The sequence below is a fragment of the Polyodon spathula genome, chromosome 15, assembly GCF_017654505.1.
Source record: "Polyodon spathula isolate WHYD16114869_AA chromosome 15, ASM1765450v1, whole genome shotgun sequence".
In the NCBI taxonomy this organism is placed as follows: domain Eukaryota; kingdom Metazoa; phylum Chordata; class Actinopteri; order Acipenseriformes; family Polyodontidae; genus Polyodon; species Polyodon spathula.
In genome coordinates, this window is record NC_054548.1 from 8,966,104 (window position 1) to 8,992,046 (window position 25,943).

Consider the following 25,943-nt stretch of genomic DNA (forward strand, 5'->3'; position numbering starts at 1 on the left):
TGTACATATTTTAAATGTGTGTCATTCTGTGATATTTAACCATGTCCAGTTCTGAATTATAAATGAACACTTCACAAATACTTTTTGTCTTCAAATAATGTATTTATTTATGTACACAGACTGTCTGTGTTTTATTTAATTTTCATAATCACAAAAATAAGCTCTCAAAAATAAAGCAGGTCGCTCCTATACCAGCAATGGTATAGGGGAAGCAAAAATATGACGGGTTTCAGTCCCAAACTAAAATAAACTAATCAAAATAAAACACTCTGGTGACCACAATCTGTGCAAATCCAGTAGCTCTTTGTGCTTAGGATGACCACCTTATGTATTACATATTTGCATAACCCATTACTGTCTGAATTTGCACAGGTCCTTACTTTTTTTCTGATGTAGAGTAGGCTTAGTCATATAGGGTACTCCTTCCATTTCGATTAAACAAAGAAAAAACTGAAATTAAAATATTCTATGAATTGTATTTTGTTTGATGTTGCCAAAGCGGATCAGTATCAAACTGTTGGGGAAGATGTGATGTGAGTGTAAAATGTCACATGATAGAGGGACTGTAATTTTATACCTTAGATTGGCTATCCAGTGTGTCAATCATTCTTGGGCTGTGGCGGGGCTTTGAGGATTGCACCGTCTAGGAATCCGGAACAGTTTCCGTCCCAAAGTCATATAGCCCGGGACAGGGACTTAATCTTTAAATTTAGGGACTGTCCCTTCCAATTAGGGATGGGTGGTCATCCTATTTGTGCTGTGCGGTGCTGTGTAGTGGTACGGTGCTTCCAGGTATTTCGCTGGCTCAGTGGCTGTAGCTCCGGTCTCCGCGATTCTCCTCTGCTACTGCGAACACAACAAAACCAAAACAAAGCACAGGCTCTGGCTGCTTAGTTTGTCATTCAGCAAAAGGAAGCGTACCCGCGTAGCTGAGTCCTCTTTGTTCTACCCAATTCCTCCCTGCAATCAGCTCAGCACCCGGGTGGAACCAATCGCTGCTTGGCCCGCAGCGCCGGGGAGTCATCTCATGTACTGACAGCTACGTGTCTCCACCAAGATGGCCGGCTCGTCTACAGGGAAGCGTACTACCAACCATACACAGCAACCCTCTGGTCGGGAGGGAGATTTACAACATTGATCCTTTCTCTCTTTATCACAACAAACCACAACAAAACAATGCTATTTTTCTCATTTCACATTCTTGTATGCAGTACAAACATTGACAAGGTAAATATATTTCTGGATTTGTTTTTTAATTCTGGATATGCAAAAGTCAGGGTATTGATAAACTGCTACTGTACAGAAAATACATGTTTAGACCTTGGTTAGCAACCCTTTAACACTACCTGCGGAACATGGACTCAAACAGGGAACTGCAAGCTGGGATGTGCAGGCTGATCTCAGCGGCAGCAGCTGCTGCTCACAGTGTTACCTTTGGCTGTCCCTCCTGCCCTGACACTGAGCTAATCCCTCTTACTGGTCCCACGGGAGGGATTTTATACACCATTAGGATTGCACGGCTGGCCAAGCTATGTTGAGTATTTGCTTTGGTATAAATCAACAGTATTTTTGCCAGACTGTAGTTCAGTGAGACAAAAAATTGACCTTTCCTCATCTCAGTATCTATAAAGGAAAACCATGAGGACATATTTGTAAACTGTAAAAACACATACAGACATGCACTTAGGAACAGCAACAAAAATCTCAGCATGGTCAAAGGAGAAACCATCTTAGTAAACATAGATACAGTTTAAAAAAAAAAAAAAAAACTGAAGAAACAAATAGGCTACATGAGTCATGAGAATTACAAAGGCCACAAAGATACTAAAACACATATTGAAACTGCCACTTTAAAATTCGCTAGTTCAAGGTGTTCAATACACTTTTATGAAATGATTGAAGTGAAATTTGGAGAGGGGTGGAGAACATTTGCCATTTTGGTTGATCTGACTTGATGAATGAACAGAGGCCAAGAAAAAAAAAATCTGTACTGCTTGCTATTTAACTTCCTTAAATTGAGGTACAGTAATAATAATCTTTATTTTTATATAGCACATTTCATAGTGGACCACCATCACAAATGCTTTACAAGATACGAGACTAGGGTGTGTGAACTATGCATCAGTTGCAGAGACACTTAAAACAACATTTCACCTGAAAGATAGAGCACAAGGAGGTTAAGTGACTTGCTCAGAGTCACACAATTAGTCAGTGGCTGAGCTGGGATTTGAACCGGGGACCTCCTGGTTACAAGCCTGTTTCTTTCACTACTGGACCACTGGACAATAAAATCTTCTCATACGTATTTAACCAGTTCACTACCCATACCATTTTAATTATAAAATGTTTAATTAGTTAAAGTTGAAACTCCTCTTGGTGTTTCTTACAATCAATAGGCATTATAGCATCAATATAGCCTACTTGTTCAGTATTTTTCAAACAAAACAACAGAACTAATCTCTATTCTCCTGATCATTCTTCTGTTGCGTTTTATGTGGCATGCAAAGCATATAAAGCAAAAGGCTCGTACCTGCCATCCATTGGTAAGTTTTTTTTTATTTTTTTTTATTGCACTTAGTATGTAATTCATTTGCTTCAATTGCATCCAATTATATCTATCAGTTTTCCCAATTAATTTAATTATTGCACAGTATATTAAATCCTGGATTCCTGATTTCGTTAAGGCGTCAAATAGTTATTTTGCCTGTCTGTTATATTTGTTGCAAAAGCTTGAATGCCTCCTCTACCAAATATGTTCCACATAAACCACCTGCCTCTTCACAGGCAGTGATTATGCCCTATTCTGATTATTGTGTTTCCTCTCTTCTGATGTAAGCATGGGCATCCACAGAATTAATTCGAGGGGTGGCAAAGTGTTTAAAACTAGTCAGGTAACATGGTTTTGTATTGCATAATAATTATTCTAAACCTCATTTACATTAACAACTCAGACTTAAGCTAAAATCCAACGAAAACCAATACTGTAAAATGTGTCTCCATTATATCATCATCTGAATAGGTGACTCCTCTGTACTACTGTGTACCACTAACTGAGACAGTTAAGGTAGGGCTAAGGAAAGGGTTTAAAAATAACTAACAGATAGAATTTGGTTTTGGTTTTCTCACTATTTATTATTTAAGATGTGTAAAGTAAATTACTAACAATTAATTAAGATTGGGTCATTTTATATGCATTCTGAGACCAAAAGGTCAAATTTAAGTATAATGCATTTTAACAAGACCAATATCTACTTACATATTTGTTCTTAACCATTTTTTTTTGTCTGAAAAAGACATTTAACTTGGTTTTGTAAACTTTAGCAAAGACATACCTCATTGGTTTTTGCATAAAAATCTTAGAAAAAAACCTTCTTTTTTTAATATATAAATGTGTCTGCTTTCTTTAGCCTTCTAAGGCATACACAAAACAAAGTAATAAATGGTGACCTTTCAATTTTATAGCTTTAAAACATTTCTTTGCTCTGTTCTTTGAAACAAAACAAAAGAAAAATGCATGACTTGGTGGAACACTGAACAATTCACAGAACACCATGACAACATCTTAATCATCAAAAGTGAAGAAAACAACTTAATTATCACTTATTTTCAGTATTAAGTGTTTGGTTATGTCTTTAATAAGCCATTGCAAGAAACTGTTGTCTCAGTAACTGTTTTTTTTTTTTTTTTTTTTTTAACAGATATTTGATCTGCAAACCTTAGATCACAAGCTAGCAAGCAGTTATTCTTACAACATCACGTTATGCTCTCTGACAACATGAAAACAGACACAACAGAAATAATATTTAAACCCTACAGAAATCCAAATACCGCATGCAACAGTTGAATAGAAAGGTCACAAAGAGACAAAGTATAATACATTATGATTTAAGAAAAACAATGTAATATATAACTTCAAAAGTATTACTAGAAACAACGCCAAGAGAAATCTTTTCAAGACAAACTGCATCCCAGAACTCTTCAACATTAACCTCACCATTAAAAATCTATGAAGGTTCTTCGATGTCACGGAGTTAACATAAAAACCAGATTTATTCCACATTCATGGAATATTTACATACACTCTCAATCGTGTACTGTAATATGCTTTTTTTTCATTTCTTCACAGAAGCAACTGTAAAACACAAAACATGCATTTTACGTGAACATGGCTGCCTTGGAGAAGATTTTTAGTAGTGTTTTTTTATGTAAACTGTAAGGTACCGATCACAACTGCTAACTGTAAACTTCTTATCTTCAAAACCCAAAGCACTTCCCTCATCATGTGATCGAGTTGTATCGCCAGAAGAATGACGTAATAAAAGCGCTACACACGAGTAAGATGAGTGAGGTACGCTGGTGAGCCCGTGTATGTCGCAGCCACTTGCGTTTTCCCGTTGGATTGTGGGAGACGTAGTTCATTGCACACGGAATGCACAGTTGACGCAAATGATGCAAATTATGCTTAAAACTACAACTCCCAAAAGACACTGCTGTTGCATTCTTTTCTTGGTTGAAGGTGTTGATTTTTTTCTTGGTCGCATGATAAATTACTAGAGAAGCCTATATCATCGGATTCATTTGATTTCGTAACTGGTAATGTTGATATAAATGCAATTGTGCTTGTTTACTTTTTTTTTTTATTATTCTGGTGCGGTACATTTCATTGCATTATTCTTTTCTGTTGGCATTGCACATAACATTATACATTGAACAAACCAGCGACATTACGTGCGTTTTGCAGTTAGTTCATGATCAATTACTTCTGAAGCAACGATAGTAAACACGTTTGCTTTATAATATTGAATGATGAGTGTAGACTTCACTAACACAAACGCTCGATTTTTATCATTTAAAATTGCTCGCCTTGCGAAGAGTTGACTTCATCAGTATTAATGTATGCGCACACTGGCAGAAAGGATAGGCTGCTGCTAGTGTTAGTGCTGTTTATATGGTAAATTCTAACATATGATAAAACGTAAAGCTAGCTTAGTTTACGGTTTGGGTGAATGAGCTACCAACAAACGATCCAAAACGCCGGTATAAAAATGTAAGCATGTGCTATAACGCTGCCATAATTATAGTGCCACAAAAAAGAAGCTAGTCTGCAAAGGGTTATATTGTTGTGCGGGTGTAACTGATCAGGTTGGGTGTGGAAATCTGCAACAAAGTGAATCTCTAGAAGAAGAAAAGCCTTCCCCTGAAGGGAACCTTCTTTTAGGGGACCTAACACAGCTGTATATCCATTTCTGAAGAAGAGTGCTTTCTTTAACATCCCACGCTGCATAATTTGAAAGGGGGCTTCTTAAGATGTTTATTGTATTATTTTGTTACAATGCCAATTACCGAATGCAGCTCCTCCTCTGTGTGGGATTCACTCAGCTTTGTGCTAGTCCCTCTGACTGCACTCTGTTGCTGGGTTTTAGACCAGGCCACTGTCTGTGACTCAGATTAGCAATCATCTGTTTAGGTCACCTCCAATACCAGTTCACCAGGGCTTGAAACTTTTCAGACCAGCCCCTCACCCATTCCCAAACTTGCTGATGCTGTAATAAAAGTGATCAGTACAGCACAAATTTACCAGGGCCCTAATTGTTCATACACATGTGACCTGGTCATTAGAGCTGTACAAACTGTTTAGTTGGATCAAGCTCATCTCAGGTGAGGGTTATTGGTGTTGATTAGGCTGATTAACCATTCCAAGTAAAGAAACAGCTGCCTGGATTTGTGTTTATTGCTGCTTTTTTTAGACTGTGGAGAACAGCAGTTCACACAAATCAAGCCGCTGTTTGTTGATTTGTTTCATTTTAGCTCAATCAACAGCAATGACCCACACCTGGTTGTCAGAACCTCATCACTTGTGTTCAATAAGCGGAACGCTCTCTCGGGGTGCTCCGTTTTTTTAAAAACACAATTACTACTGTATTTTTTTAAATGTAAAGTTACTGACACATTATTTTGGCTTAGCATCTTGAGGCATGAGTCATATTTATCAAGTTATAAAGTCTTCTCTAGATGACAAATGTTTCCTTTCTAATACTAAAAAAAATATAATCAGTTGTAAAAAGTCAAAATGACAACATAAATTATTTGCAGGTTGGCCATTTTGACCTCCTGGGATGCAGCTCAGAACTTGACTCGCAACTCTTAGGAACCACTCGCATTGTGCGCATCGTTCAATTGGGAAAAGCTACGAAACGCACTGGGGTGCTCTGAACGCACTCCTGATTTCTGTGGAGAACTCAATCTGAATAATCGGTTCATGCAGCACTATTAGCCATTTCAATAATGTACCTAAACCAGGGAGGTTCTGAAAACCAGGGCTGTATTCAGAGCTAGAGGATGTTTCAAGTCATGCAGCCAAGCCTGTCCTCTGCTGTGTCTCGCAGGAGAGGGGATGTTTCCCACCCCCCTGTATGCCCACACTGGGCGCGGTGCATTTGCCAAGGTGTACGACCCGGCCGAGGACACCTTCCTCCTGATGGATGCCCTGGAGCAAGATGCAGAACTGCTTCTTCAGAGAGAGTAGGTCCAGCATCAGCTTTAACATTTCTACCTGTTGTTGATCACACTTACTGTAACCTGTCATTCATGCTACTTTAAAGGACATACAATAACTTCTCTTTCAATGATTTACATTAGGTGGTGTTTTTGTTTACAGTGCTGTTCTTGAGTCCCAGATAAATTAACTTATTTATCATATGTAATCTGTTAGTACTCTTCTGTGTCCTAAAACGAGATGATAATATTGCATTCTGTAGAAGCCTCTCTGTGCATCCTACTCCTGCAGATCGGAACCCAGATCTGCTGTCAATACCTCCTTGGCTGTATAAAATCCACAAACTGGCAGCTTCTGTTGTGGATGTTTCTGATGGTCTCAGAACATGTGTTTTCTCTGCTTTTGCGCAGTCCCTCTGTCTGCCTGGAGGTTGGTTCTGGTTCTGGTGTCGTTTCTGCCTTCGCTGCTTCATTCATTGGGCCTAAAGCGGCCTACTTGTGAGTATTGCTACATGTAAAGGTTTTATATAAACAAGTGTGCATTGACCCTGCTGTGTAAAGTACAATGCAAACCTTCATGATTTCTCAGGTTCAGCCTCTGTAAAATATACAGGTAGTTCAGGGAAGCTGTTGTGCATGTACTGTATTGTACAACAATGCAGAAAGATGAGAAAAACCGAGAAAGCAAAGATTTAGTTTTTTAAATGGCACTGTCAGGATGTGAGTGGTGTGTGTGTACAAAGTGAATGTCCAAAACAGTATTTATAATTCAAAACGTCTGTGGTTTATTTCAGAACACAAAAGAATTGCTCCACCCCAATACCAGCAACGGTATAGGGTTAGGTCTACAGCAGGTATTGCAGTCCCAAACACAAAATGAAACACTCCAGTAACCACAATCCTCCATGCACGAAACTGTGCTCTTCTGTGGGGAAAGTGGTGAGTGTACGTATCTGCGACCCCTTTGTACTAGCAGAACTTCGTCCCGCGATCGGACTGGCGCTCTGTATTTATCCAATCGCTGCTTGGCCTGCAGCAGATCACAATGAAGTCATTCCATGTATGTGCAGATACCCGCTTCCCCCAAGATGACTGACCTCTGGTTTCCACCTACTATCGACTCAGCCAGTCTAGGGGGAAGCATACCACCCACCTTACACAGTGCCTTTTCTGGCTGAGAGGGGGATTTACAGCTCAAATACCTTCTCTCTCATGCACAGGCACCAAAAACTTTATTTTTTTATTTTTTTTTTTTATTACATGTGAAAAACAAGTATGTCTGTAACATGCATGCAGTAAAATCAGTATAATGAAAAAGTAAATTCACATATAGACATCATGTGCCCCATTTAATTTGGTCAAGTGCTTTTCTTGGTATGTAAAGATGTAAGTGTTGACGCCTCTATATAATCAAGATGTTTTATGTAGAGCCCAGTGGTTTAGCTAAATGCCTCAAGAAGAAATTGATTACACAAAAGCACATATGCTTCTCCCCATAGACACAAATGTATTTGTATCCCTGTTCTCATACACTGATCTCAGTTGAAGCTGAATTGTCTCTATCTCATGTCAAGCTGTACAGATATCAACCCCTTAGCTGCTGCCTGCACTACAGAGACTGCACGGTGCAATGAAGTCAGTGTTCAGCCAGTAATCACTGATTTGGTAAGTAATAATATAGATTTTTTATTTTTTTAACCACTAATTACTCAAACATGCTGACTTTCAGTTCTTAAACTTTAACCTCTAGGGCACAGTGCCTCATATTTACTTAGCTCTAACCACACTGACTACTTCCCAGTCCCTCAGCTCTAGCCACTAGATCACACTGCTGCCCTCCTAGTCCCTCAGCTCTAACCACGAGACTTCAAGACTTCCACCAATTTGTGCTGTCTGTTTTAGGTCAGTGCACTACTGCCCAGGCTTCTAGAGAAGGTGGACATTCTACTCTTCAACCCCCCCTATGTTGTGACTCCATCTGAGGAGGTGAGGGAGACATGGGATGCAATGGAAAGACTAGCCAGGTTAACTTGGACAGTGCACATTACTACCATCCAGTGGTGAAACTGCAGTAATAAATAGGTAAAAGACACTCATTTGTATTTGGGGAGTGAGACTGGAGATTTACAATAATGCCCGTGCGTTTCCTGTTGCAGGTAGGAAGCTGTGGTATCGAGGCCTCATGGGCAGGTGGGAGGCGGGGTAGAGAGGTGATGGACAGGTTGTTTCCTCTGGTTCCCCAACTCCTGTCCAATCAGGGGCTTTTCTATCTGGTTACCGTGCAAGAGAATAACCCAGGTAAGAAGCTATACTTAAATGCAATTTACACAGGGTTACAACTTTTATAAAGTATTACTATGGAGAAGATTATTTGCTATTAAATCGCCCCTTACCGTACTATTCAATTTTAATTATCTTTAGATTATCAAATAACAAAAACTATGATAACTGACATTTATTATTGATAATGCTGAAAATGCCCCAAACCGTCCATTATAATTAGTTTTCAAAAAAACAGTACACCAAAGAGTCGCAGTGTTTATTTACTTGACTTAGACGTCATAATTAACATATAAAATATGAAAACACGTGTCACTTTTGCTGCTGGTATTTGATGTACTGCATAATGAAACTAGGTATGTAAATATCATTTAATTAGGTATTTGATTATACTCTAACCCTAACACGTTCTGAGGGCACAGATGATCCTGGGATGCACACATACATCTTTGCCAGTTTTGAGAGCCTGTGAAAGCGCTGTGTATCAGCCTTCCACCATTCCAATGGATTGCACTCAAATGTCTCTGTGCATGATGTTAGCTAGGAACATTCTCCTTATGTTCCCTCTGTCGCTACACAACACACAAAATAATATTTGTCACATTTTATGGGATGTATGTGAGCGATTTATGCGGTTGTTTTTCTCTAGGTTAAACTAATTAAATGTATACTAAACTTTTTGAGAATGTATATTTTAAACAATTAAACGTTTAAACTATTACATCCCTAAACAAAACTGGGAAACTGTTCCTGGTCAAAAATACTTTGAAACATTTCTTCTTCGTGAACCTTGAGTATAATCAAAGGTCTGCGTTTTCTGTTGCAGAGGAGATTATCAGCTTGCTGGGGAAGGCTGGACTGAAGGGGATTAGGGCTCTTTCTCGACAGGCTGGAAGGGAAACTCTGTCCATTCTCCGGTTCTCGAAATCCTGAGCCCACTCTGCTAAACTCAGCTGGTCCTTCAGGATAATAACCCAGACCTTTTCATCTGTAACACCCCTGCATTATGTAGGAGGGCATTGTGTTGGTGTTAGGGGAATACCTGGACCTGTATCGAAGATTTTCTAGCATCGGGCATGATGTGAGTGGGGCCGCTGCATAAGGATCCTGGGCAACTGTATCACCACAGCAAGGTTGTGGCAGTGTGAACCTAAACCAAGTGGCAGAGCTAAGCTGAAAACTGAGATCCTGTGTCAACATTTTCATTAAATGAGAAAATATTTTGTGGATGTCCTCATCACTCTGGTTAAGCTTACATCCTCCAAGCTTGAAATTACCAGCATGTTTTGATTTGTAATACAAAGTGTATGAGTATCCCGGTTCTGTTTTAATCCCAGTCCGTTTCAATTCTGTGTTGGCCGTTTTGTCATTCTCTGGCACTACACACAATTTAAAAAATAAAGTATTAATTTTTTTACACAGATAGTTTTTGCCCTTTTTTTTTATCTCAAGGTAAACTGCGTTCCAGCACTTTAAGCGTTACAAAATGTAAATGTTTATGACTCAGTTAACACCAATCTTGGACCACCTTATTTTTGCAAAAAACACTTTGATGGAGTACTAATAAAAGTACTGGTCAGCAAGCATGGGAGTTAGACATGAAATAAAGAGCCCCAAAATTGGGCTTTTATGTTGACAAGGTCCTTAGTGGATAACCTGCATAAAAAGGCCATCTGTATTTAGCCCAACTTTTAATTTATTTAAAGCTCGTTTTATTTAAGCAATATGGCACAACAGAATGTGTGTCGCTGTGGGATATCGCTGTGCCTTAGGATACGTTGCGAGACATGAGGTCAAGCCAGGTACATTAAACCGCCTGAGAAGTAGCGATAACACTCAATAGTGCACACCCTGGAGGGCCTTATTGTGATTTGTAATTTGAAATTAAAAAAAAAAAAAAAAAACTTAATGGTATAGTCACTCGCACTGGGAAAGGGGTTGACAACATTGATTACAAAAAATACCATTTAAATCTGCAGAGAGATAGAGCAACCACACATTTGATTTATTAAACAGGAAGTATGTCTTGTTAAGAACATTCTTTGACAGAAGTTAGTTTATCGTGCTTATCATAATCTGGGGTGTTTGGAGGTATGTCAAATTTATATTTTTACATCTAGATTTTCAGATTACTGATAGGGAATGTATGTCAGTATTGTGTGTTTCTTATTACCTCAACCAAATCCATTGTGAAAGTATGTGATTTCTGCTGCTTTATAACAAGACTGATAGGACTGGTATTCCTCGTTGCAGTAACGCCATTGGTACTTCCAAAAAGTGAGTATATCCTGGTGTGAGCATCACAACCCTCCATCCATCTTCTGCAGGTTTTGCTGTCAACATTATTATTTTTTTATTCTATTTAGTTTTAAATCTTAATTTAGACAAATGCAATGGGGGGAAAAAACAATAAACAGTAATGGCAACTACTAAATGATTATTATTATTATTATTATTATTATTATTATTATTATTATTATTATTATTTTTTTTTTTTTTTAAGTAGATTTTGTAAACTAAATATAAATAAATAATACTAAATAAAAACATGCAGACACAGTCTCACGTCCTGTACACACCCACATGTTAAAGTTGCAGCTTCCTCAAGGGGGCAATGTTGTACAGATTTTTCAGTGCAGGTTTATTTGATGGATTTGATAGAAAAAAAAATTAGCCCAGCGCTAGAAAATAATGGTGTTAAAGTGCTTCAAAAATCTCTGCAGTTATTGCATTATCCTGAAATAAGTGTGCAGTCAAAACAAGCCAAGAATGAGGGCTGTGCAGATTCTCAAAACATTAGAGTAATTTCGTTTAATAATTTCTTTGTTGACAGACTGTACTCTGATTCACAGATATGGAAACATTCCGGAACTATTCTGAATCGTATTTGAAGCGGTTCTGTTCGCTGGTGGAACTAGAGCCGTATTAACCTGTGGTGTGGTGTCTGAGCCTTATTATTTAAATAATTCTGGTCAGATACAAACTTTACATGAACCCCATTTGACTTGGAAAATACTGGCAGGGATGGAGTTAAATTCTCCTCCCTGCCCAGGTTGATTGCCCCAGGTGGGAGCAATCAACTAATGTAATTAATCAATTATCATTTAGCCACCTGGCATAAAAGGAGGCCTCAGGCTCTCAGTAGAGAGAAGGGAGCTGAGGAAGCAGGATGGTGGGTTGGTGTTTTGAAATTTTGAAATTTTGAATCTTTGAATCCAGTGAAGGCATTGCCCAGCCTGGAAACCTTATTTTTGTAAGTTTTGTTTTCTTTGTTTAGGTATTTGTGTTTAAACATCTTTGTTTTGGCCCTTGTGCCCTTTTATTTTTGTGTATTTATAATAAAATAATTATTATAAATACACAAAAATAAAAGGGCACAAGGGCCAAAACAAAATACTTGTGTGTTCCTTGTCTATTTGTTTTGGCCACTGTGCTGTTTTGTTTGATAGTGTTTTGTTTCCTGTTTGTTCAAACTTTATTTTGTTCATTTATTATTAAAACTAGGTGTATGTAAGTGAGCTTCTTCCTCTTTATTTAACAACTACGTCAAATATTGAAGCAGGTTATATATTTATAATCTACTGGTTATTTCAAGTTTGCTACAACAATACAACTACGACTAGTAATAATGAACTTGTTATGAGTGCTGGTTAGTGAGTGAGTGGTATCCCACAAACAGTGTTTAATTTACTTCAAAATAAATTAAATGTTTGTTTTGTAAAAAAAAAAAAAGACCATGTACAGCATTTACATCGATAAAGAATATATTGATAATAATATTAAACAGCTGCCTGCAAAGAAGAATATATTGATAATATTAAACAGCTCTGCAAAGAATTTCTTTTGCTTTATAGCCTATAGCGCTTTTTTTTTTTTTTTTTTTTTTTTTTTTTTTTGAGTTTTACAGTTTTTTACTGCTTCTGACACAAATGACATGAAATGGTAACAAATGTTTCAAGATGTTTCATCAGGTAGTGTTTCACAATGACGAATGTAGCAACATTCGCTAAACTCGGCTTCTCTGTGCTCATTCTTTCCCATATGATTTGTTAAAAGCATCAACGTTCCTCTGTAGAAGCTGGCGGCACAGCTAGCGAAATGGTAGGATTATTGTCTATCAACACAGTTCCAGTGTTGTCTTAATTTGTGGATTTATTTGACTTATCTGTGTCACTGTTTTAGAAGAACGATGAGATTCAAGGTGTGTGTGTGTGTGTGTGTATGTATGTATGTGTGTATATATATATATATATATATATATATATATATATATATATATATATATATATATATATATATATATATATATATATATATATATATATATATTAATGTCTGTGTGAGTGTTTTCTTCTCGCCCCCCGTTTATAAAATGCGTGGGTATTGGCCATTGGCCCACCCACCTCCAGCGCCTATGGCTACATCCACGCTGTAATCCCCGTCTGACACACTGTGTTATATATCGTAATATTCACTTACAAAACTCAAAATAGAAACGTTATTTCTCTCTGTGGTTTTTCAAGTTACTTCCTGAAAGTAGATTTTTTTCTCAAGACTACTGCAAGAGCTGATTCTCCTTTATAACTCCTGTCTCTTTTAGGTGACCAGTTGGATCCATGCTGGATCATCCCACAAGTTACTCTCACATTTTGGAGAGGCCAATAGAGGAACAGTGATATTGCACTTTACCATGCTGATTCCAAGCCTTTACTGTGCATTTACTGTACTCCGCCACACTTATCTGTGATGTTTTTACTTACCGGAACTTGTGCTTTCCAATGTACATGTTTAATAGAAGTAGAATTTAAACACAGCATCTTATAAAAAACACTGAGGGGACAGAAGCCCCAGCCCTGACAGTTTAATAGTATTACTGCACTGGGATTTTATTGTATCATCCAGTAAAAATAAAGTGTTAAAGACAATAACAGGTGATGAAAATGTAAACGAAGGAAAGGATAAAATATATTAAGATCTTATCATTCAAATACAAGCAATCTGTTTAAAATGATGAGCTAGCATGCTGAATACAGACCTGCACAGTACTGTAACAATGTCAGGCATCATAGGGATGTCATTAAAGGGGGTATTCTGCCTAGGAAGTCTGTTAAAGCAAGATAATCAGTGAAATAACTTTTTAATACGTTAAAGATAAACACACTTCTGCAGACATCAGTCACAACCTCAAGACCATTTGGGGCCACCTACAACATGTCAAGTAAAATTGCCAGTTTTGTCACAGACAGCGCTTCCAGCATGGTTCCAGCCACAACCCCAAGCTTCTCAGGACTCCAGTGAAAATGACCTTAATGGTGTGTCAGTGTTAGGAGATGGTGACAGTGTGTCAGATCACAGTCCCTTGGAATACCTGCCTCAATACAAGCATTATTTTTCACATTCACTTCAACTTGTTGCTAGGGACGGACTCAAACCATCAACACTGTAAGGTTTTATATACATTTTAGACTTTTATATGTGCCTTTTAAGTGGTAATTAATCAGCAGGAATTCAGCACATGCCCTGGAATGCATCATAGCTCATACAATTGGGTTGTGTGTGTAAAAGGGGGACGAATGGATGTGAATGCTGGTCATACATTTCAAGCTAAGGTTAATGTTACAGCAAAGCAGACTGTATGTGACAGACAAAATTATTTGCCTTAAATAAAAACATGTTGCAATGTGTGGGTTTATTTTTCAATGTTTTCTGCTGTAGTTTGAACTGGCCCATTTTCAGTATGATAAATTATTTATATTTGTTCAAAAGTGTTTAAAACTATGTCATGTAGGGTTACGAATGGCAGACACTGTTTCACTATTTCCTAGTTCCTCAGTATAGAATGGAGAGATAAACAATGCATTCTTGACTGATTGCTAGGAGATAGTAGAGAGGCCATGGGGGAGCTGTGAAGCAATTCAAATGTGTTTTTTTTAAGAGCTGAGATAGGAGAAAAAGAGGGTTTTATGATTTTAGGTGTAACTTATGTGATTTTCTGAAATGTGGGTGTAAAGCTGATGCATATATATTCTGTATGTTGCTGTGACTCTGTGCTCAGAAACTAAACATCTACATGCCAGCTCAGACATACCATCTCTGATGCCAGAGGAGTGCCCAGAAATTAAATACCTACTCTGAAACCACTAAAGGGACTCATTGCTGTATTCAAAACTATGTTTCCACAATAAAGACTCTGCTAGTTTCAACAATCTCTGTCCATACTCTTTTATTCTAAAGAAGATGAACCTTACAGTACAGACCACCAATATCCTGATCAAAGTCTCATGCATTGTAGCCCACATCCAGAAGTCTACAACAGCCACTGACCTCCTGGAAGACCAGCCCAAGGCCCAGTCTGCCAAAGTTGCACATTGGAATAGTCAGATCAAGATGGTAAGAAGTTTACTAAGCATTGACAAGATAAAGCTTGACTCCCTAGATACAACTACCCTCACTGCTAGAGGCAGACTTGTTCCCAATGATTTTATCAGCATCATGACTCCCTTTAAGGAAGTTACAGACAGGATACAGGCAGACCAAGTTGTCCCCTCTATCCATGGGATCAAGAGACACCTCAGTTTCCCATCAGAGTAAAAGGAACTTGTGATTGCTCTCATGAGTTCCATTGAAAAGTGGCTATCAAATTATGCGGACAGGACCACTTATCAGAGAGCAGCTGTTCTAGATGCACGCCTCAAGGAGGAACTCCTCACCCTGGCCAGCACCTTCACCGTAGTTTCACAAGGCCATCCCCAGGTAGATGTCTTCTTCAGCTCTTCATAAGAAGCTGCATATTCCCCTTCTTTGAAGTTGAGCCCCAAGTTGATGCCACCAGTCCACGTGCTCAAGAAACCAACCTAAAAGAACCGTGCATACCCTACCATCAAGATACTCTTGTATTCTGGAAAGGCAACTAGCACCAATTTCCCCAGCTTTCCCAGCTTGCTCAACACTACCTGTGTATTTTCTTTCACCCTGAGCGGACAAGGATGCCTGACAGCAACTTCAAACATTGATGTTTATCAGTGGTTTGGTGTGATCTGTAACACAGTACTTTTCTGTAGTTCAATACACATTTTGCAAGAAAAAATAAAACTATGGATTGTGTTATATCTGTTTGCATAAATCTATTGTGCATGCATTAAATGCATGCATGCAATGTTTTTAAATTAATGTTTAGAAATTAACTTCTGTTTCTGCTTGAAAGTTGGTTCTGTTGTTGCACTGACACCTCGGAAGATGGTATCAAGATAAGTTAAGCAAGAGCAAAAGCAAGCAAGATAAAGCTACTTTGCAAAAACCACAGGGCATATAGATATAAACACCTATGTTGCATGTAGGTTTGTTGCAAGAGCAGCTCTGGGTGACAAAACCACCCTGGATGAAGTGAAATTACATCAGACGTCCCTACTTCTGTTCTGTGCATGTCTATTCTTCTGCCTTTCACAATTTCAAAGCAACTGCATTTCATAACCCCTCTGCAGATATATTGAGTTACATCAATTACATGCCGAGTTCTCAAAATTTACCAGCTAAAGGGAAGTGCTTATGTCTGAATCCACTGGCTTTGCCTATAAAAAACTGAAAATAAGATTTCACTCCCAAAGATAAAACAAATTGATAATGTAAAGGGGCTTCTTCCTTTTCATTTTCTGTGTCTCTAATGTTAACAAAGGTTACTAGTGTGCTTCCATGCTGGTTGAAGTATTCCTTCACAGACGTGCCTTGGAACGTTGTCCCTCATTGAGAATACGCTACATCCTCTTGCTGACACGCTGTGATATCTATCTATTACATTATTCGTCTGCGGTTTTTCAAGTTCATTTCTGAAAGTAGTTTTTTCTTTAATATCTCGACTACTACAAGAGCTGCTTGCTGCCCGTTTTTAAAACATTCTTCTTTGTAACTCCTGTCTCCTTTAGGTGAGCTCACAACCGGTTGGATCCATATGCCCCCAAGCACCCCCCACTTTTGCAAAACCCATTCAAATCTCCAGATACTGTAAACAATGCTGGATTGTCCCATGCATTACCCTCCTATTTTGGAGGGGCCAATACAGGAACAGTGATATTCCCCATTGCCATGTTTGCCAACTGCCAGTTAATTTTTATTGGCAGCAGATGGAGAGCAAACTGATTTGAATTGGATCTCTGTCAGCCCCAGTTAACATTGCCAGTTTGCAGGAATCACTCTCTCCAAGAGTCACAAGTCAGGACAGCAAAACAGAGACTGTATGAGACATGAAAAATAATTTGCCTTAACTGAAAACTTATTGCAACGTGCAACTGGCCCATTTTCAACATGAGAAATTATTTATATTTGTTCAAAAGTGTTTAATACTACGCCATGTAGGGTTACGAATGGCAGACACTGTTTCACTATTTCCTAGTTCCTCAGTATAGAATGAAGAGATAAGCAATGCTGCTTTTCTGTTCTCACAATATGCCAGAAATGTTGCAGAAGGAGACACTGCCATGTTTAGAAGAAAAAATCTCTTGCCTTGTGGATGTTCCCGAGTAAAAGTGGAAAAAAAAAACTATTTGAATACATTTTAAAAAATGACTGTGATATGGACAACACAAAATACAGCAAAAATAAAGCCACATGTTTCTTGTAAACAACAGGGGGTTCTGTAGCAATTGAACACTTCTGAAAGAGCAGACCCATCTTGTAGAGGAATTGCCTTGAGTGTTCTGTTTTTCCAATAATCCTGATTTAATATCATTGCTCTTTGTATCTAATTTTTCCTGGCTTTCAGCTTGTCTGAACTGTACAGTCTTCCTTGTTCCACTAACCCTAACCCTAACCCTAACCCTAACCCTAGCTCAACTTAAAAGTTGATTGAGAGAAAATGGTAATAACTCATTGTTGAAGAAACAGAACTCAGAATGATTGCAAACACCATAAAATGGAAAAAAAAATCTAATGACATTTTAAGCTACTTACACTTTAATCTTTAATATACCTTTTGTATCATGTACTTTGCTTTATTGTACTTTGCTGCATGTTTGCCATTGAATACCACAGTAAGTTTTTCTGTAGCAATTCCTAACACATAGGTCACTCCTGCATAATGAGCATGTTTAAATGACTGCTTAGGTAAAACAAAACAAATTCATGTAGAAACATTTCATGGTGCTACATTTTTGACGTTTCTGTCAAAATGATACCTGTTACCAGGGCAATGAGAGTTGCAAAACATGCTCAGAGTAGCCTGAGGGAAGGGAGGCCTTTCCTCGTTCACTCCACCATTGTGCAACTGAATGTCTTCTGCCTGAAGTAAGAGTTAAAAGTTATTTGGCTCTCCTCTTCTGTATCAGCGAGAGAGGCAGCAATAACACTGCAGTGAGATTCAAGCTTTCATTAAAAAGTACATCTATAAGAAACTGTAAGTCAAACTAGCACCTTCTTCAGGCTTTCATTGAAAAAAGAAGTGGTACACATGGCTTTTTGCATGGTAAAACTATGAATTTACAAAATGCTTAACCATGTTTTTATTTTAATCTGCTTTATCATACTACCCTTTCCCATACTTTCTCTACTCCTCAGTTTGTGTTGTACGTATGCATGTGTGTGCACAGGTGTGATACATTTATTAAACATGGGCTATCAGATAAAGCCACTATACTATAGTCTATAGAAAGTTGTTTCATCGGCTTTCGTGTGGGAACTTGTATGTTGAAATACAACCACTTCCTCTCTTTCCTGTCAATGAAGTACAGATAACTATACCTAATCTCATTAGAAACTATGAAGAAGACAGCAAGCAGTCACTAGAGTCCAATCATTCTGTTCAAATAAACCCCAACGAGCACATACCACTTTCCAGTGGCACAGGTATGTACTGTCATTTCTGTAGCATGTAACTGGGCTTACTTTCTTAGTTTATTAGTAGTAGCATTATTATTATTTTTTATTATTTTTATTATTTTTTATTACAGCAGTAGTATAAATAGTAGCTGTTGCAGAAGTAGGCGTAGTAGTCATTGTCATAGTATTAGAAATAGTTATTAGTATTTTTTTGTATTATTATATACTGATGCTATCCTAAATTTAAGTACAATGTTAAATGGGTTTCCAAGTGCAAAGTAAGAAAATGGTTGATATCTCCTTTTTATTTGGCGTTACACCAACAATATTTGCATTGCTAACGTATTTTGAAGATTTTATTTACATTATAAACCTGTCAAAATATATTCAAAATAATACTCTCTGAACACTGATTATGTTTGATTGCATTTAAAAAAAAAAAAAAAAAAAAAAATACTGAACTGGATTTAAGTTATATTACAGCCTACCAATAATTGTATAGTATTGCTGTTTCCATTTTTTGTGAATTTAATATGAATTGTATCCACCTTGACATCAGAATCAGTTTTAAAAGCAATCTATTGGTTTTGTTTTTCAAACCTGACATAATTTTAGAATGTTATCATTGCTTCTGAACAAAAAGTCAGCTACATATTTGAAAAATGTGCTCTGTACCTGAGTTTATAACAACAGTATATAAACGCATACACTTTTCTCAAGCTCTTGAATCTAAATGTTCGATTTCAATTGTTTTTCTTTTCCTTTCTCAGGGATCCTCTCGATGGCAGGATTTGACAGGGACACTATGAATGCTTCATTATTCAGTACACCAGCTAATTCCATAAGCCCTAACATCACACAACCCTCTTCAGAGACTCTACGCGTGGCACAGATTGGAATAGCCACCCTGATATTCTTGGTTGGATTGCCTCTAAATGTCTTGGTTATTTGGGTGCTGTGTTTCCGCAGCACCAGAAAGAATAGCTTTGGGCTGTACGTGCTGAACCTGGCCTTTGCTGACTTGGTATTAGTGATGCGTATCCCACTGGCCATTGCATACCTGGTTGCCTATTACCAATGGCACTTTGGCTATATCGCCTGTAAGATCGTCATGTTCCTGAGAGTGTTGGGCCTGTATGCAGGGGCTTTCCTTCTCTCCGCCATCAGCCTGGAGCGATGCCTCTGTCTCTTGCACCCTGTATGGTATCGTCTCCGCAGGCCTGCCTGGGTTGTCCCTACCATCTGCGGGTCCCTGTGGTGCCTCTCCTCATTCCTCAGCTTCCCATACCTGCAGTCCAGCCAGGTCAGCAAAGGCCAATGTCTTGAAAAATCCAAGTCACCAATAGGGCTTTTTGTAACAGAAACAGTGTTGGGGTTCCTGATGCCCTTGCTGATCTTCATCTCCTGCAACTTGATGGTCTTGCTAAAGGCAAAGCAGGGCTACTCCACAAAGCATGCCAAGCTGTTTAAGGTGCTCACCTTTACCGTGGTGGTGTACCTCACCTGCTGGGTCCCCTACCACACGTTTCGTTTCCTTATGTCACTTTACAGTCCCTATCCTCAGGACAAAGTATATGGGGTGGCGAAAGAGGGGGTTTATTTCTCCCTGTACCTGGTTTACTTGAAGAGCAGCCTCAACCCTGCACTTTACGTCTTAGCCGGAAAAGATTTACGCAGCACTGTGAAAGCATCACTGATGTCAGCAATCGAGGGGATCTTCAGTGATGAAACATCTGATTTGAAACACAGACGATCCTTAAAGGCACAAGAGTCACTGGTCTAGTGAACATTCAAGTCCAAGGTAGGATAAATGCTTAACGTTCTCCCCACCCTAATGTGTGTACAACACTTTATTAGACTGGCTGAAAACAGTATCAGAGGTGTACTGTATGCTGCCATGCAGTACCCTTATTTAAAACTACTGCTAAATACAGTAATACTAATCTAGACAAAAAGAGACAACAGGAGTTACCACATAAGAACATAAGAACATAAGAAAGTTTACAAACGAGAGGAGGCCATTCGGCCCATCTTGCTCGTTTGGTTGTTAGTAGCTTATTGATCCCAAAATCTCATCAAGCAGCTTCTTGAAGGATCCCAGGGTGTCAGCTTCAACAACATTACTGGGGAGTTGATTCCAGACCCTCACAATTCTCTGTGTAAAAAAGTGTCTCCTATTTTCTGTTCTGAATGCCCCTTTTTCTAAACTCCATTTGTGACCCCTGGTCCTTGTTTCTTTTTTCAGGCTGAAAAAGTCCCTTGGGTCGACACTGTCAATACCTTTTAGAATTTTGAATGCTTGAATTAGGTCGCCACGTAGTCTTCTTTGTTCAAGACTGAACAGATTCAATTCTTTTAGTCTGTCTGCATATGACATGCCTTTTAAGCCCGGAATAATTCTGGTCGCTCTTCTTTGCACTCTTTCTAGAGCAGCAATATCTTTTTTATAGCGAGGTGACCAGAACTGCACACAATATTCAAGATGAGGTCTTACAAGTGCATTGTACAGTTTTAACATTACTTCCCTTGATTTAAATTCAACACTTTTCACAATGTATCCGAGCATCTTGTTAGCCTTTTTTATAGCTTCCCCACATTGCCTAGATGAAGACATTTCTGAGTCAACAAAAACTCCTAGGTCTTTTTCATAGATTCCTTCTCCAATTTCAATATCTCCCATATGATATTTATAATGTACATTTTTATTTCCTGCGTGCAGTACCTTACACTTTTCTCTATTAAATGTCATTTGCCATGTGTCTGCCCAGTTCTGAATCTTGTCTAGATCATTTTGAATGACCTTTGCTGCTGCAACAGTGTTTGCCACTCCTCCTACTTTTGTGTCGTCTGCAAATTTAACAAGTTTGCTTACTATACCAGAATCTAAATCATTAATGTAGATTAGGAATAGCAGAGGACCTAATACTGATCCCTGTGGTACACCGCTGGTTACCACACTCCATTCTGAGGTTTTTCCTCTAATCAGTACTTTCTGTTTTCTACATGTTAACCACTCCCTAATCCATGTACATGTGTTTCCTTGAATCCCAACTGCGTTCAGTTTGAGAATTAATCTTTTGTGCGGGACTTTGTCAAAAGCTTTCTGGAAATCTAAATAAACCATGTCATATGCTTTGCAATTATCCATTATCGATGTTGCATCCTCAAAAAAATCAAGCAAGTTAGTTAGGCACGATCTCCCTTTCCTAAAACCATGTTGACTGTCTCCCAGTACCCTGTTACCATATAGGTAATTTTCCATTTTGGATCTTATTATAGTTTCCATAAGTTTGCATATAATAGAAGTCAGGCTTACTGGTCTGTAGTTACCTGGTTCAGTTTTGTTTCCCTTTTTGAGTTTTGTTTGCTGGTTCAGTTTTGTTTCCCTTTTTGGAATATTACGTTTGCAATTTTCCAGTCTGTCGGTACCACCCCTGTGTCAAGAGACTGCTGCATGATCTTGGTTAGCGGTTTGTAAATTACTTCTTTCATTTCTTTGAGTACTACTGGGAGGATCTCATCTGGCCCAGGGGGATTTGTTTATTTTAAGAGCTCCTAGTCCCTTTAACACTTCTGCCTCAGTTATGCTAAAGTTATTTAAAACTGGATAGGAACTGGATGACATGTGGGGCATGTTGTCAGTATCTTCCTTTGTAAAAACTTGTGAAAAGTAATCATTTAACATATTTGCTATTTTTTTTTCTTCCTCTACGATTTTGCCATTTGTATCTCTTAAACATTTAATCTCCTCTTTGAATGTTCTCTTGCTGTTGTAATATTGGAAAAACATTTTGGAATTGGTTTTAGCTCCCTTAGCAATGTTCATTTCTATTTCTCTCTTGGCCTTTCTAACTTCCTTTTTGACTTGCGTTTGCAGTTCCGTGTACTCTTTCTGCGTACTTTCTTTTCGGTCCTTTTTTAATGCTCTGTAAAGTGCCTTTTTTCGCTGAATATTTTTTTTAATTGATCTATTAAACCATTTTGGCAATTTAGTTTTACATTTAGATTTGTCTACTTTAGGGATGTAATTGTTTTGCGCCTCTAGTACTACATTTTTGAAGAACAACCATCCTTCTTCTGTGGGTGTTTTCTCTATTTTACTCCAATCTACTTCTGTTAGTCTCTGTTTCATGCCTTCATAGTTTGCTTTTCTAAAATTGTAAACCTTAACTTTAGTCTTTACTTTTGGGGATTTAAAAAACACTTCAAATGAGACCATGTTGTCGTCTGAGTTTGCCAGTGGTTCTCTGACCTCTGTTTTAGTTATTCTATCTTAGTTATTTGAAAACACTAAATCAAGGCATGCCTCCCCTCTAGTGGGTGCCTTCACAAATTGTGTTAGGAAGCAGTCATTTGTCATTTCCACCATTTCTATTTCATCCTTCGCGCTACCCACCGGGTTTTCCCATTTTATTTGGGGGAAGTTGGCTTCTCCTTTGCTACACACATATTTGTGTCGCTTTGAAAACCTATGTCAAAAATAGTCCCGATATTTAAACAAAACCGTGGCCAAGGCAGTTGCTCCTCTATTTACAAATCAGCAATGGGTAGGTGCCAGGAAACTATGACCATTCCCAGCTAATTTCTGTTTTAGGAAGAACAATTTGCAACAGAACCAAGCAGCCTTGCTGTTACTGTGATGAACTTGGAAAACCTGGGTACAATCTTTGTAGAACTGCCCAAGGAATGTCCTGTAAAATCATTTTTAATATAAAATATTATTTATATTTGTTACATGAAGTATTTATTTTATGCTTTATTGACCCATACAGCTCAGGAGAACCAGGAACTCGAGATTGGATATCAGCGAGCTACCGGCCTTTGGAGGACAAAGGCCAGCCCAGCATGGGTGTCTGCATGAGATCACCAGGCGCCTTGCCACTAGGGTCCACTGTAACACAATGAGAAACAGTCCCTGACAGTTTTGCCCCCCTAACCAGTGTGATACCCTGTGCTACCTGACTGTATGACTCACTCACGCATCTGTGCTTTTATCAGGTATGCCTGGGGACCACCTTGTCATTTTTAATAAAGAATGGCCTTTCAATGTCTTGTCACATCGATGAAATTACATGAGAGAAAGATAGACTTTACTTTCACTTTAAGCAGGGCAAAGAGTTTGCAATATTTACTCAAACTGTTAGCTAGCTCCATGACTAGGACAGAGGCTGAACTGACTCTAGCAGCAAGTGCTGAACCAAATACACATGACCAGGGTAAATTTGTAATCGATTTACCAATTTAACCTGACCACATTTTAAACATTTTCTTAAAACATCCCTGCCACCTCCACAACATACACATTTATTCATGTGTGCATATATTTTGTTCCCCTAGTGCTGCTTTTTTCATTTAACCAAATATAGATGTGCTTTGAAACACTTAATTATTATCATTATTATTATTTTTTTTAATAAGCATATGTTTCAAGTAGACTGTTTTATGTAACTAATGAACAGTCAGTAACATATAAACAGATCTGTGTAGCATTCTTGGTGTTTTTACATTACACAAACCAGTATACTGTCCTATAAATGTACCGTTCATAAATTAATGATTTTAGAGTGTGGTTATGTGTGCACATAAAAACAGGAAGGAGGTACTGTGTACACTCTGTTGTATTCAGAATGTGGTGCATATCTTTGTATCTGTAACTACCGCTTCATGTGAATAGAAAACTTTCCTGAGATGTACATTTATGCAAAGGCCAATTAAATTAAAACATAGATACATTATGTAATGTTATTACATATTGTGTCTATATATATATATATATATATATATATATATATATATACACTGTCGAGCCACATTGAGGTGGTCATGGATTGTTGATGAATCCCCAGTGATGCCTGCTAAATTCACGGCTAGACAGGTACATGGATGTAGGCTAGGGAAATAAAGTATGTATTTTTTTCTCTCTTTCACCTATCCTGTGCTTATACAGCCTGCACTAAAATATTTGGATCAGTTAGTTAACGCAGTAGGCCTTCCTTTCAGAGACCCCTGTGGAATGCACGGGATTTTTAGGAACTTAAAACCACCCATAACATCAAACACCCAGATATCAAAACTGTGCATTCATAATTTATTACTCTAAACCAAAGATGGATATGTGTAATCAAGGAGCCTTTCGAAAGATGTGTGGCAATGAATACAGTAACACCACAAGACTGTGGTTTTAATTTTGAAATGTGATGCTTAAAGGAAATTGTGACGATACAAATATTTTCATTATTCCAAACAACTGATAGGATGTGCTAACCAGGCCAGACAGACCTTTTATAACCACTGATTTTCAACACAGTACAGCAAGCAAACATACCACAACCCACCCCATGCAAACATTTTCCACACAGATCAGTCTGCTCCTCCCTCAAAACTTTATGAAATGTTTTTTAAGGACTTTTTTTTTTTAAAGCCCAATTCGATCAGATAAATTGCAGTTCCCAAAACTTTTTGTCAACTGTTTTAGCGAGGGCAAGAAGTTAAATTAGATTTTTCAAAGCACTTTTGTAATCAAGAGAATGTTTATTATTACACTTTCAAAACCAATCCCAATAACACAGTTATATAAACAAAAGTTTTGTCGGTAGGGCTCAACTGGACTGGATCCCCCAAGCTGGGGAGGTATTCACAGCAACACTTCCAGCAATGCAGATATCCATACAAATGTGTACCCCAACAAATCCTAGCATAAGCAAAAGGAATACCAGGATCCAGGGCTAGCTAACGGATGGCTCAGTAAGCTCCCAAATATGATTCTTTTGAAGTACCTTTTTTAAGGTTTTGAATGGTTTTGAAACATAGGTAGTGGTTTGCTTAAGTCTGCATAGTAATGGGAGGGGCAGGGCTAGGTGTTATTTGTTTTTTATTGATTCATTGTAATCTTGACATGGTGTAAAGACATATTTTACTTTTGTGTTTTATATTTATTTTATATTGTGGTCTGTTGAGGTCTAGATTCCCACCATCAAAGGAGCGCACCACTGTATTTCTCTGACAATTACAAAGGTATGAACTTGAACAAAGAACAGAAAAACTGATACTGAAGACTTAAGCATGATTCGCACGGGACTAAAAATCAGGTGCTTTAGAATTGGTCAAAAACAGAGGATGTCAAGTAGCCTACCAGATGTGATCTAGTTTTCATCAAGGAAAGTCGGTAAACTTGAAATGAAACGAGATGCTGTGGCTTGAGAAGACACTTTTGTGCATGATTTGTAAACAATGAACCAGATCTAAATAATGTGTGCATGATGGCACCTTTTCACCTTTTCAGTTCATATTATCTTCTTTCGCAAAGGCTACCAGCACCTTGACCATAATGGATAACTGTATAGCCCCTTAAGTAATATGTA

General features: G+C 38.1%; 2 protein-coding genes across 5 annotated transcripts in view; both read left to right on the plus strand.

Annotated features, from left to right (window-relative positions):
* LOC121327906 (methyltransferase N6AMT1-like) overlaps positions 1-10,192 on the plus strand; it is a 44,532-nt gene extending 34,340 nt beyond the window's left edge. For 3 of the 4 annotated variants that reach the window (XM_041272236.1, XM_041272235.1, XM_041272237.1), the window contains exons 3-8: positions 6,387-6,522; positions 6,907-6,993; positions 8,070-8,160; positions 8,398-8,481; positions 8,652-8,793; positions 9,602-10,192. In XM_041272236.1, the coding sequence (XP_041128170.1) occupies positions 6,387-6,522; positions 6,907-6,993; positions 8,070-8,160; positions 8,398-8,481; positions 8,652-8,793; positions 9,602-9,708 (647 nt within the window). In that variant the 3' untranslated portion in view covers positions 9,709-10,192. Of the gene's footprint in view, positions 1-4,481; positions 4,594-6,386; positions 6,523-6,906; positions 6,994-8,069; positions 8,161-8,397; positions 8,482-8,651; positions 8,794-9,601 lie in introns of those variants that run through there. The other variant, XM_041272238.1, reaches the window with a different exon arrangement.
* A 7,899-nt stretch (positions 10,193-18,091) lies between these two features.
* Positions 18,092-23,629, plus strand: LOC121327671 (C3a anaphylatoxin chemotactic receptor-like). Its single transcript, XM_041271808.1, has 4 exons — positions 18,092-18,160; positions 18,518-18,609; positions 19,353-20,383; positions 23,355-23,629. The coding sequence occupies exon 3, from the start codon at positions 19,364-19,366 to the stop codon at positions 20,363-20,365; it is 1,002 nt and encodes a 333-aa protein (XP_041127742.1). The 5' UTR covers positions 18,092-18,160; positions 18,518-18,609; positions 19,353-19,363; the 3' UTR covers positions 20,366-20,383; positions 23,355-23,629.
* Positions 23,630-25,943: the final 2,314 nt, after the last annotated feature.

What these genes read in the sequence shown, in the direction of transcription:
- LOC121327671 (XM_041271808.1), top strand. Translation starts at nt 19,364, where the DNA reads ATGGCAGGATTTGACAGGGACACTATGAATGCTTCATTATTCAGTACA.